The sequence below is a fragment of the Anarrhichthys ocellatus genome, unplaced genomic scaffold, assembly GCF_004355925.1.
Source record: "Anarrhichthys ocellatus isolate YVR2014 unplaced genomic scaffold, GSC_Weel_1.0 scaffold1, whole genome shotgun sequence".
In the NCBI taxonomy this organism is placed as follows: Eukaryota; Metazoa; Chordata; class Actinopteri; order Perciformes; family Anarhichadidae; genus Anarrhichthys; species Anarrhichthys ocellatus.
The window spans coordinates 12,588,754-12,601,679 of record NW_022280031.1 but is presented as its reverse complement, the minus strand read 5'-3'; the positions used below and the strand labels follow the sequence as shown (position 1 = coordinate 12,601,679).

The following is a 12,926-nucleotide window of genomic DNA, read 5'->3' as shown; positions in this document are numbered from 1 at the left end:
AACCAATTACGTTATTACAGCTTGTTATAATGCGATTACAGAGCCACGATCACACTGATTGTCTCTTTAAGAAGCAGTGAGAGTGCGAGAGGAGGAGGTGGTGCGGTTTCACACCACCGGGGTGAGAAACACAGGCGGGGCCCGCCACCGCTGACTGACAGCCGCTCAAAGGCGCTCCAACACCCGCGACGACCAATGAGATGAGGGGCTCGACCCGCCCATCGAATCGCAACAACCAATCGCGGCGAGCCGTGGGAGGAGCCCGGGATCGCCGTTGTGCATCCAACGTGGGACTACGGGGAGAGAGAAAGAAAAAAAAGAAAAAAGGAAAAGTAACTCAAGAAAGGAAAAACGTCCCGGTGGCGGTACACGATCGGAAGGAGGGAGGGAGGGGAGACCCTATTTTGCCATTAACCGGATCGTTTGAGATTGTGTGACCGCAGACTGCACCTGATAAACTGTCGGATGAAGTTCTGCCGGAACGGACCTGCGCGTAAAAGCAAAAAAAGTTGGATTTATTCGACCACAGCCGCGAAGAAGCGCTCGTGAGATCTTTGGGACGACGTGCAGCGCGCGGCTTGAGAGATCAACGGAGTTTTAGGAACACTATTCCGGAGGGTCCTAACTTATTTTGCGACAACTTCAACTTCGCTAATAACTCCACGAGAAGCCCCCCCCCCCCCGTTACGTTTCTCTTCTCTGTTGATCAACAGTTACTTTGAGAGGCGCACTGTGTCCTTTTAACGTCGCGCTGGTGCATGTTTTCCTCCAACATGTCACCAAAAGACGCAGTCATCCTGTCGATAAAGTAGTTTTACCTTCACATGAACACCCACATGTTAAGTTCCGGGCGACACACAAGTTCGCTGCAGCCTCGTTTTGCTGCTTAATCTGCGGTTCACCTTTGATTTTTCTTTTTTTTTTGAGCCCGCGTCGGACACCGGGAGGAGAAAGTTGGGACTTGGAAGTGTCCTAAATGACTGTTACTGGGATGGAAGACGTCTCACAGCACCACGGTTGCTATCGCTAGCCTCTCTCGTACAACAAGACAATTTAACGTGCTTTCAGGGGCGTTCAGCCTCTCCGAAGCGACGTTAATATCCCGGTTGTGTGGGTACGAGGAGAGAGAGAGAGAGAGAGAGAGAGAGAGCACAAGCGGCCGCGCTATTAAAACTGGATACAAAATGGCGGCGTCCCTGGGACGATTTGGATATGTTTCTCCTTGTGTGTTTTATTTAATTCTGTCGGTCCAACTGCTCATCAGTCGTGGGTCGAGTTCAGATCTACCGTGTGCCCAGAACTGTACCTGCGACGGAGACTCCGTGGACTGTAGTAACCTGGAGCTGACGGCTACGCCTCTGGACCTTCCAGTCCGGACTGTCTCCTTGTAAGTAAAAACTAAAAGCGCTTGGTTGCACCGAGCCTATTTATTGACCGGCCCATAACTGGGTGACCCCGTTTGTAAAAGACGAGTAAAGTGCCTTAACAGCAGAGACACGTACTGTATATGCATAGGCGCAAATAAATAGCAGTGGACCCCTGCTGGTGCTCTCTTAATTAAAACCCTCCGACAATACGTTTAGTTCTGATTTGAGTTGCCACAATACACGTGTGTCTTTAAACTGCTAACTTGATAGTACTAGCGAGCTGTCGTGTGTGTTCCTCCTTCACCACAGTGACTTTTAAACGAGTAGGTCTCCAGTAGTAAAGTTAAACTTCTCCTCATGTCCCAGTTAACCAATTAAACGTCCTCCGGAGGTCCCTGCACCCCCCCTCCCACTACTCTGGAAACTGGAACAACAAACCAGCAGCGCGTTTGGCTCAAGACAGCCCCGACGCATGGCGTTGTAACTTGATTAAGATTGTTTATGCGGCGCATGAATTCAGTTTTCACCACATCGTTCACACCAGGACAACAGGGGGGGGGGGGGGGTCTTTAGAGTTTGTCACAGGTGTAATGGTACCTGCAGGAACAGGGACGTGCACAAACCGTTTATTTAGGGGTGAAATGCCTTGCTCAAGAGCACATTGAGATACCTAATAAACATAATAGAATACCTATATATATTGTCCTTAACATCCTGTTAGTTTGACAAATTTAAAAAAAAAAATAAAAAAAAAAGAGTTTTCAGACTTAAAAATCTCCCTTAAAACAATTCCCTGTGGCCTGTTTATCAAACTCCTCGTATAATCTTATGTTAAGTTGCTTTATCTTTTTTGTAATTGGATTAACTTCCGGGAATATTAGAGGCTACAGCTCTCTATCTTTTCCAGTCCGTACATTTTAATGTATTCATCTTTAAAAAATGCTATGAAGAAACAAACGGCCCCCTCAGGGTGAGTAACAAAAAGACTCAAACATGTCATAACAAATGAACCTCTGCTGTGTTCATGATGGTTATTACCACAATTCCTGTTTCTGTGTTTCTAGCCAAACTTCACAAATTGCATTTCTTGTAAATGAAGCCTTGGTTCCTCAGAATGAGGCTGACAACAGTTCATTTAGGAAATGAGCCAATTTGGGAGATTTGTTAATGGAACCCCCCCCCATAATGTTTAGGAGACTTTGGCCCTTATGAAGCTCAATGACACAATTTATTTACAGACAACACAGCTCTCCGTCCTCCCAATCAACATTGCGGCTCTCGCCTCGGTGTACCGCAGCCACTGTCACTGACAATGGGGCATCTTGTTATGGAACTTTAGCATCTGTGTGTGTGTGTGTTGCTGGGAACGTGGGGTTAAAGAACAAACACCCAGAGACTTCTCTGGCTCCCAGGTTCCTGTGTTCGGCAGTTTATCTTCCCCTGGGAAGTAAGGAATGTAACTTAAAAAAAAAAAAACAAGTCCTCTAAAAACATGAATAACGGCACTTGTGCCCGGGTAGCCTCGTTGCCCTAAAGCACCACTTAGCCAAGTTCGAGTGCCGACGCTGTTGATCATGCAAGTACGCAGACGCACACTGCTCCTCCTGTCCTCGTGGACAAAGGACAACTACTGCGGGACAAACGTCCCATCTGAAACAAACCTTTTTTTTTTTTTTTCCCGTTTTCCGCAAAGATGTGGTGCTCCGCGAGCCCCCCGTCTCGCTCCAAGTCTACTTCTGTTATCTCGGCACAAACCTTATCAGTCAAGATTTAAGAACCCGCAATCTTGTTGTTTTCAAAGGGAATGGCTTTATGGCTTTGGATAATCTTTTGAAAAAAACACCTAGGTTACATATTTCCACACCACTGAGAGATAGTCACATTATGCTGGCAGGTGACTCAAAGGGGAACCAGCTCTGTTCCTCCAGGGTCTGTAAAGATTAACAGATGATTACTGCAAACCCAAAGAGACAAGTACGGACAATTTCACCTGTGGCCCCAGTTTGATCCCAGTATAAAGGTACGACAGGTCAAGTCCCGTCCACCTGAGTGGATGAAATTACTTTTTGTGTTGCAGGTTGAACTTTTCTTTTTGTGTCTTGAGTTCTGCAGCCGGTGCACAAGTGTGTGTGTGTGTGTGCGCGCGCGCTGTTGATATAGCAAGTTATAGCACAGTGCATCAATAATGGCTTCGTCTTGTCAATAGAGCTTACCGGGACGGTTTGCACAATGTCCATCGCTACCTTCAGGCATCTGAGCTGAGGGAAATCAGTGTGGAATCGACTCTGTTGTGTTTACCCCAGGGAGGCAGCAGCAGCAGCAGCAGCAGTGGTAGTGGGAGGGAGGACAGCATTGGTGGGTGTCAGTAAGCACAAGTCACCTATAGGCCAGCGTTCCTCTTTCTCTCTTCTGCATAGTGTGGACGTAAAGGCTTACAAGAACACCTCAATAACCTCATACACCTGTAGGATCTGACAGAAGCAAGTAGCTTGAACACATGCGACTGCAGTTGTTACCCCCCCCCCCCCCCGTTGTACAATTACACATGTGCTTTGTACACCTACTTACAGACGTTCAGCGGCCTCTATGTTCTGCTGCGCTGTCTATAGACTTACAGCGGTTTAAAGCTAATGGAGCCGTCCCACCCTTTTGTGTGGGTGAAGAAGGATTGAGCTGTCATGTATTTGCTGCAATTATCTTTACACAGGCTCTTAAATTGGGATTACAGTAATGACCACAGCAGTAGCACCTCAGGAGCTGCATTTACACAGCTTCTGTGCTGCCTCAAGTTTTTCTTTTTACTCCCTTGAATGTGTTGAATGCACAGCTTTATAAACTACAATGCATTCTGATTAGTTTTTGAATCAAGTGTGTGTCGGGCCCCTCGTTATGCACTCTCGCCTCCTTCTCTGAGGAAGCACTGTTTTAGTCACTTTCGGAGCACTTTGTAGGAGTAGTTCTGGGAACCTTGATGAATATGTGTCATGGGGAGATGCGTGGCTAGATAGAGGCTAGGTGTCGGCAGTTCATCCACCAGTAGCAGTCCTAGAAGTCCCGTGGCTGTAGCTCCTTCCTTCAGGACTGTTAAAACAAGGGACTGTTTTAACAGTCCCTTGTGAGAAATTGGCCTTGACGAGGAATCAAGGAAACAAAGATGTTGGAGCAGACCGAGCTAACAAGGAGACACAGTGAGAGGTTGAGGGGTCGTGTGATTAATTAGGTATGGAACATACAAACGATAATTCACTTAACGAACTGACAATAGAAAATTGTACATTGCTTTATCAATTATTTATGAAGCCCCATGCCTCCCTGTGATTGGCCACACAGGGTTTTAAAGTCATAACTGTGTTTGTCAAACATATCCTTTGCTGTTTTACATCAGTCCTTCTAACGTTTAACAAACTGACCAGCAGTCTCCGATGCCTGTCCATTGTTTCTGATTGATGAATAGCCTAATAACATTCAAAGCAAGTTTGCTCTCACACAGTCACATATTCCCTCTCAGGAGTGGTGCCTTATCTCATTTGCGGCCAAGGGTAATGTGCATAAAAAGCATTTTTGCCCACAGTGCCACCGACGTAATGGGATTTTTGCAAGTAAATAAAATCACGAACATGACTAATTGTGCTGGCTGAGATTGCTGTGGTTGGATGGAGATGAAGCAGATACGCGGCGTCTGTCTGCCAGCGTCTTTACGTTTTTGTCTCATGCGAGATTGTAAAATCCTTTTTTTTTTTTTATTTTTGTCTTAATTTTTATTCCTTAAAGTTGAGTTGAGTTTACTTGCAGTAACTCCGGTGAAAAGCAAGAAGAAGCCGGATCTTGAATATTCCCGATTGTAACCCAGCATTTCCCCAAGCGGTTTCCCAGTGCGCTGGCCACAATGCGTGGTGAACACCAGACGTCCTTCCGCATCTCCAACCCCAAGCCGTAGCCCTAAAGTTCACAGCACAGCCTTATTGGTAAACACCACCCCCGAACTGTTGCTTTTGGCTCTTCCCCTCAGGAAATGGGTTTGTGTCGGTGGTTTCCTGACAGGGGCCGGGCGGGCTCTTTGGCCGCAGTTGGTCTGCAGCGGGTGGGGCTGCAGATCACCTGGCTCGGGGGGCAATATATGTGGGAAGGTGGGCGGACATTTTTTTTCCACCCACTGCATGGAAGTGTTTTGTCAATGTCACGGTCTGCTGCTGCTGCCGCTGCCTTCGGGCCGGTTCCACTAGTTGGTGAAAGTCCTGTCGGTGGTCAGAAACCTCAACCACTGTCACACATGTTGCAACACACCCAGTAAACCCAGAGGACACGGAGCATTACAGAACTGTCTGCCTGTGTCACAGACTGTCAGACAGAACTCTTTTTATTTTAAGTAGTGTTTTACTTTGTCTAACCTATCATGGTCATATCTACTGTGAGCATGCTTGTGGTTTCGAGGGTATTTCTCGTTACACGGCCTCGTAATCTTGTGGTACTGGGAGTATACCGAGTTTGTTTATTGTCATAGTTTCTTTACCCTTGTGACTCGTATCCACATGAGGATATTTTAAAGTCAAACTGCTTGGAAGGGTTTAAGATGATATTATCGTTGGCACAGATCTTTTTTTTTTTATCAGCTGCTCTTCCCTTTTTTCGACCCTTATCGGGCTGTTTGGTGTTACGCTGGATCCTAAAAGTACAGGGAGTTCCTGTATGCAAATTTAAGTAAGCAAGCGATCTATTTTATATTGTAAATTATCCTCTTTTTTTTTTTTTTAACCGATTTTGAGACGATTCATGCAAATCTTTAGCTGTGAACGAATTAGGAAGGAACAGCTACGGTTGAGCCGTTACGCTCGTAACGGATAAAGTCTCACATTAACACGGAGATATGGAAGTGAGCTCACGGCCTCTCACTGGCTTCACAATGACAATCAAACAGCTGCTGCCTCAAGTCATTTTTTTTACAGGAATCCAGTCGGCAGAATACATGGCCCTTTAGTACCCTTAAGGGCGCCAAGTTCTTTTTTGTTTTTTTTTCCCTCCACCTTTTCCTCTCCCCCGAAGTCGGTGTCTACAAAGTGGGCTTGATGGATGAATCATCTGTGAATTCTCTACATCTGGTAAGAGTTTGAAAAATCTGGAGAAGATGTTAGAGAAAGGGGGGGAAAAAAAAAAAAAAAGCGTGACTTGGACAGAGAGAGGCACTGGGCAAGCGAAGCAGCTTCTCCCCAGAAAACAGGCAGTCCTTGGAGAAGCGAGCGGAGCTCTGAGTGCTCAGTTGGGCCTCACGTTTGTTGGCCTCGGCACTTTCTGATACTGCAGGAAGGAAATGAGCATCAGAGCTCCACTGTCTAGACACCCACATATTCACATGTACTTGGAGTCCGCCGTTTAGAAACATATTTCAACACCGGCTGGAGTGTAATTATTGCCAAATTTTGCTCTGCTGGTATAATAAACAATAACTAGGGTAAAATTGACTAATGATCCAGTATTGTTCTACGCTTTGAAGTTTGCGAGGTCAACTGTCTGCACGGTACTAAAACAATAGCATTTCTGTTATTCTTTCAGATTAATTGGGGGACACTCATTTCCTTTTACTCGTAATGAAGTAATCTGGCGCCATTTGTAACAAATTATATTGTTATTGCGCTAGAATCCAGTTATTAAATGCAGGAGGGCGACCCTGTGTGTGTTTGTGGACAACACATATGCAGTTCGGCGCCGCGAGTGTTCTTGTGCTTCTCATCCGGAGTGTTCCGGGGCTGGCGTCGTCTGGGCCTCGGCCGTGGGTTCATGCGGTGCCTCGGGCTAGTGCAAGACCCGCTCCCCCCCCCCCCCCCCCGAAATCTTCTCCCTATTTGTTTGGAGTGCCCTGCGTCGGCCCAAAGCCAGCAGCGTGAAGAATGGCGGTGCACCTGGCCCCAAGATGTGGCCCGCCTTGCTGCCTCGGAAAAAAAACTTCACAAACTGAGTCACACTCCCAGCCTCACTGATCTCAGAGGCTGGAGCAGCTCCTTTGTTGAGTTGTGTGTGGGGGGGGGGATCTGTAATGCAAATTGTGAAATATGTTGATCCCATCAGTGCTACACTTCTCTGATCTCCTCATGCTCCCCAGATCTTGCACTTACTGGTGTTTTATTCGTCGCATTTATCATGATTGTTATTATTGCAAATCTCGTTGGCTGGCTTAATGCTTTTAACCTTGTCAGAGTTGATAAGATATTGTTCCACCGCTTTCCTTCCTCTGTTTGACTGGTGTGCAGAATGTTGGCCACGAGCTGGTGTTGGCTTTGTGTACACTCTCACTGCAGTTGCCTAGCTATAAACTGGCCCTTAATGACAAGAAGAGTGTGTGTGTGTGTGTGTGTGTGTCCATCAGACACTCAGGTTATTATTTGACTAGTTTTTATGATGCTGTGAAATCGACCACATTAAAGGGCCTTTGTCTCCCAGCTGGACCACAGAAGGCTCATCACTGACATCACTTCACACTTTCAGGCGAGCAAAGTTCACGCTGCATTTGTCCGCGATAGCGATGGGAAAGATAATGATGATGTATCTCTATATGTGCAAGTCCCTGGCTGCTCCGTTTCTCCCTTTCCCCCCCCCATATCTCCTCTCTCTCCCACACACACACACACTGTGTGCTGACCTACAAGCATAGTGTCATACGCCATGACATCACTCCTGTACTCCCAGGTTTCCTCGACTCCCACAGCACACGTAGCGCAGATATTTTTTCAGGTCGTTTAATGAGCTCTGTATGTCAGATCAGCTACGCTGGTCCAGCAATGACGGGCTGCTGCAGGCGCTGAGCCCTATCTTTCTTCCTGAGACAGTTTGCTCGCCTTTTCAAGACGGGGGAGGGGGGGGGGGGCAGATTGAAGCTAATGCTCCAGATTGCTTACGTATCCTTCCAGTAGTTGGCTTATTATCAGCTGATCTCTTATTTTTGTTAAGCCTATAAAAAGTTTTTCAACAGAAGATAAAGTTACTGTGGTCATAAGTAGCATTTGTTAGACAAGCGGTCCAAAAACCCAAAGTTATATATATATATATATATTCACGAGGGAGTGACCTCATGTCTGAAAATTCTTGACGGATGAGTTCTTCAGTGATCTAAATACTCATCAGTTAATGTTGTATTGATTAATTAACTGACTGTTTCGAAAATTACACTACTTCAGGGCATCTGGTGGCCTTGTGTGTTTTTAAATGTCTGCTGTGCTCCACGGGGAAGCTTTACCCTCCTGATATTTAACAGTCTCTTAATTACCGTTTATAATGCGTTGGGAGGTGTTTGGGTTTGTGTGGTGGCCCAGCCCTCTTGTTTCTCATCTGGCTCATCTCGGCTGACAGAAGAGAGGTTACGGTGACCCGTGCTCACTGATGGACGGCCAGCAGCGTAGACTAGAACACCGGTGACGTGTTGGCCGGTGCAGCTTAGAACAGACACGGAGCTACACGGAGCCTGTGTGTTTTTATTTATTTGTGAATGTTTTGTGACATCAAGCTGTTTTAACTTGACTATGACGACTTCAGGGGAACTTTGTGCCGAATGGAGGCCAGAGTGTGCCGCCAGTTAAATAATGTATTCTGTGGTCAGGAGTTAGTTTTTGATTAAGTGATAAATTCAATTTAAATTATACTTGTAAAATAACTGCTGATAAGATGCTCGTTAATTTCACCTGGCTGCTGTGCACCAGAGTTTGAAATTGAATTGAGTGGGAAAGTATTTGGCTCAACACGCAGCCTTGAATCGTCCCACGCTGTACTTTTGGTTCAGTACCCGGCACAGAGAGCTTTAGATTGTGATCCTGCTGACTAATGTCAAACAGTCCTGCCCATTAGTATAAACTAGTTGTGCCATACAATGGAATGCTGTGTTTGAAGCGTTAAGGCAAACTGCTTTTGTAGTGTTTGAGGTGGTAAATCGCAGCGACTGCTCCCATCTCTACTATACATCCCTTTTTCTGGCTTGTTGAATTATTCAGTTAAAAAGTTTCTCGTTCCCCTCGGTACGTTTGTTTCTGCCGGTGTCGGTGGCTGCATCTCCCAAAAAAACCTCTAAATGGCTTCAAGGCTTCTTCCAGAAACGGCCCGATTGGAAAGTCTACTTTCTGGAAAGCATTAGCCGCGCTTAGCACCGGCGGCCCCCGCCACCACCCTCCTCCTCCTTCCACAGGAGAGAGAGAGAGAGAGAGAGAGAGAGGGGGGGGGGGGGGGGGGGACCAGCCTTATCACCATCGCTTCATGCAGTAGGTGTTAAAATGCTGTGAAACTTATCTCATCTGATAGGCGAGAGAATAAATCTGGCTGAGAATGAGACGGGAGAAGAAAAAAGGCTCAGTTGTGTAAACACCGTCGGCGACTCAGAGAGAGGCTGAGCTCTCACACAAAGGAGCCGTTCTGTTTGTTGCTGTGGCCTTTAGCACCAGCACTGCAGCTTTGGCTCTCAAACGTGACTTGATTTTTTTTGACTGGATATCTGTATCTCCAGGCAGAGGCGGCGGACCCGTAGGAAAGCTGTGTGATTCTTTTCACTCGGCTTCACCGTAACGAGGTAACTGCGTCCTGTTGCAGCAGGGCGACAGTTTAGCGGTCCGGGCCGCTGATGGGAGGTGCCCCGGTAAAGGATCATGACATCGTCACACATGCATATAAACAGTCTTTCCCACAAAATGATGATTGTAATGTCACGTTAGTGGTGGGGGATGAAGTCAAATTATCATGAAGACATGTCATGTCTTGACATGTTTCCAATTACTCAACACCAGACACCCACTGAACATTTAGAGAATAGCACACTAGGTAATACTTGTCTCATTTGTGGTCAGTAAATTATCAAATTCACTTCCCATATTACTTCTTTTTAACAAGCTACTCTAGCTGTCACACCTTGTGGTTTCCAGGTGCACGCAGCCGTCAAATCTTTTTTTGTCGTACGAAAGTGGGCGTGGCTTAATCTTGGTTGGGGGAAAACGACAGGCCTCCCTGTCAGGCCTGTGCCTGGAGGGCAGACACATGCTCTGCTATTATCTCGTCTCACACACACACACACACACACAAAAAGAGATTTGGGGCGGGAGACTGTCATTATCTGCAATCGAGCACACAAGACAAAGGGAAATCTTGTCAAGTGAGACGGAGACTAAGATTTATGGGCGTAAATACTATTAAAACCTTTTGCTCCTGTATTGTCCCAGCCTCCTCACACTAGCTTTCATAATAGCCATTCCTACTTTCTCTAAACATGCAGGATGACATGAATTAACAGCCCCTAAACCCCCCCCCCCCCCCCCCCTAAGACCGCGGTGGGGCGAGAGGGTAAGGAATGTCTTGCATCAGGTGAAAGTGTCCCCAGTGTCTGGGAACAAGCAGCCATCTCTCGGCGGGCCTGTGAAACATTCCTGGGCCGTCTGGATGGAGGGACGGAGGGGCGGATCGCGGGCGGCCTCGGAGCTGTGGGCTCCCTTTGTCTCGTCTGGCCAGACCTCGACACACACACAAAAAAAAAACACACAAGCGGCACTCTCACTGCGGCCTCCTCCTCTGCCAACGGCTCAGACCGCGTGCCAGCCAGGCGGGGAGGTGTCTGACAGAGATGTCACTTGTTTATTGCGCGACGTCAATTAGATTCATACGGCGTGGGAAGCTCGATCTGAAAGGCAGATGCGTGTGTTATAGGTGAGCACACACACATGACCTCCTTTCCTTGTCACTCGGTCCCCGGCGGCGGTAACGCTATATCGCTGGACAAATCGCTCCGTAATAAGCCTCTGTACGAGTCGAGTGCCAGCTATTAAATACACCGTTGCGCCTAAAGTGAAAATTGACTGCAGCAGATGAATGGCCTGTGGGTTATGTTTTGGAAAGTGAGCCAGAGAGAGAGAGAGAGAGACGCTCTCTATCGATATAGTATTGATCCGGCCCTCCGTGAAGGCCGGCTGAATGGATGCACTGCTGTGTTTTCAGGCATACTTAATACGGGCCGTTTGTCAAGTGAGAGAAATAATTGTATTTGAACTACTGAATGACACATACAATAAAGGTTTCTAAAACGCTGCTGATATTTAGATCTTTTTAATTGTCCTCCCCCGTCTACTGTTTGGCAAATGAGCATTTGAACTCCTTTTTAAATTGACATCTTCTTCTTTTTCAGAAACCTTGGCCACAACAAGCTGACCTCCATCAACGCTGAAGCTTTTGACTCCCTTCCCAACTTGAGAGAGCTGTAAGTAGTCACACACACACTGCACACTTTCTAATGGACTTCCTAAAGTGTGTGTATGGCCCTGTTTTCCTCTGTTGTGAGCGTTTTAAGTGTTAAACTTTTCATTTTTTTTTTTTTTATCAATGACTTAATTCTGACTAACGTACGCGATTGCCGCTCTGCTTCCAAGTAGCGTCCTCGTATGTGTTTCTTTGAACTAAGTCCAATTGAGAATAAAGTGGTGGTTTTCTATATTAAGCCTCCTCTCCACCACCTGATACTGTGGCCAACGCTGGCCTTGTAAATATTTTATATGGTGAGGAGAGGGCCTGGCTCTGTGTCACTCAGCGCCAGTACAAAAGACACGTACACACACACACACACACACGAGCTAACCGGTGATACACACACTGGTGACATCTCTGGCAGGCCGGCCCGGCCAGTCATACGCTCCCCCGACATCCGTTTTACTCCCGTGTTATTTTTGGTTTTTTAAAAGGATGACTTGCTACTTGCTCTGCGGAGGACATGACACGCCGTGTTTTAAATCTTTTGATTTGTACGAGGTTTAATTGAACTTCATGTGATGGAGCACGTGGGATAGCACAGCCGATGACACAGCTGCATCTCAGCTAGCATGTAAAACTTTGTACAACTTCACAAATGTTGGGTTTAGCTTTAGCCTGACACACGCTCTGATTTTGTGTCTAAATTTCAGATTTGGAATAATAATTTATTTTAGTTTGGAAGTCTGTTATACCTGTGAAAATGCCTCTTAAGTCCTCATAACAACAAGTCATTCTTGTCTTTTCCTTCTCTAACCCACTACTATCTGTGTTTGTTACTTTCAGGCGGCTGGACCACAATGAGCTGACCTCCATACCAGATTTAGGACAGGCCGCTTCCAAGATTGTATCTCTCTACCTGTGAGTACTGACCCCCCCCCCCCCCCCCTTTGCTGCCGAACACGGTGCCAGAATTATCTGACTCCCCGTTACTGTATTCTGAGGTCAGTGGCCTCTTTGAAATGCTCCTGAAATAGTCTGCCTCCGTCTGTGGAGGATGCATATGCCTCTGCATCTCAGAAGTAATGCATTAATGTGAAAGAAACTCCATGACATTTAAATAATCCCCCCACCTTCCCTACACTTAAGCTCTGTCGGTGTAAATATGGAGCTCTGTCTTTAGCGTTTAGCGCGTGGTCAAGTAACCGACTAGTGCCGGCTCGTATATAGTTCCACCTCGGTTGTGAAACTGTGCCTGCGGGGACTGCCTGCACTGGCATCTCACTGGAGATTTACTGCCCTATTTGGGTAGGGCGTGTGTGTGTGTGTGTGTGTGTGTGTGTGTGTGTGTGTGTGTGTGTG

At 46.8% G+C, this 12,926-nt stretch overlaps 1 protein-coding gene across 1 annotated transcript in view; it reads left to right on the top strand.

Annotated features, from left to right (window-relative positions):
• The first annotated feature begins 308 nt into the window (after nucleotides 1-308).
• lrig1 (leucine-rich repeats and immunoglobulin-like domains 1) overlaps nucleotides 309-12,926 on the top strand; it is a 33,511-nt gene continuing 20,893 nt past the window's right edge. Inside the window, exons 1-3 of the mRNA XM_031854783.1 lie at nucleotides 309-1,387; nucleotides 11,509-11,580; nucleotides 12,411-12,485. Of these exons, the coding sequence (XP_031710643.1) occupies nucleotides 1,185-1,387; nucleotides 11,509-11,580; nucleotides 12,411-12,485 (350 nt within the window). The 5' untranslated portion in view covers nucleotides 309-1,184. The remainder of the gene's footprint in view (nucleotides 1,388-11,508; nucleotides 11,581-12,410; nucleotides 12,486-12,926) is intronic.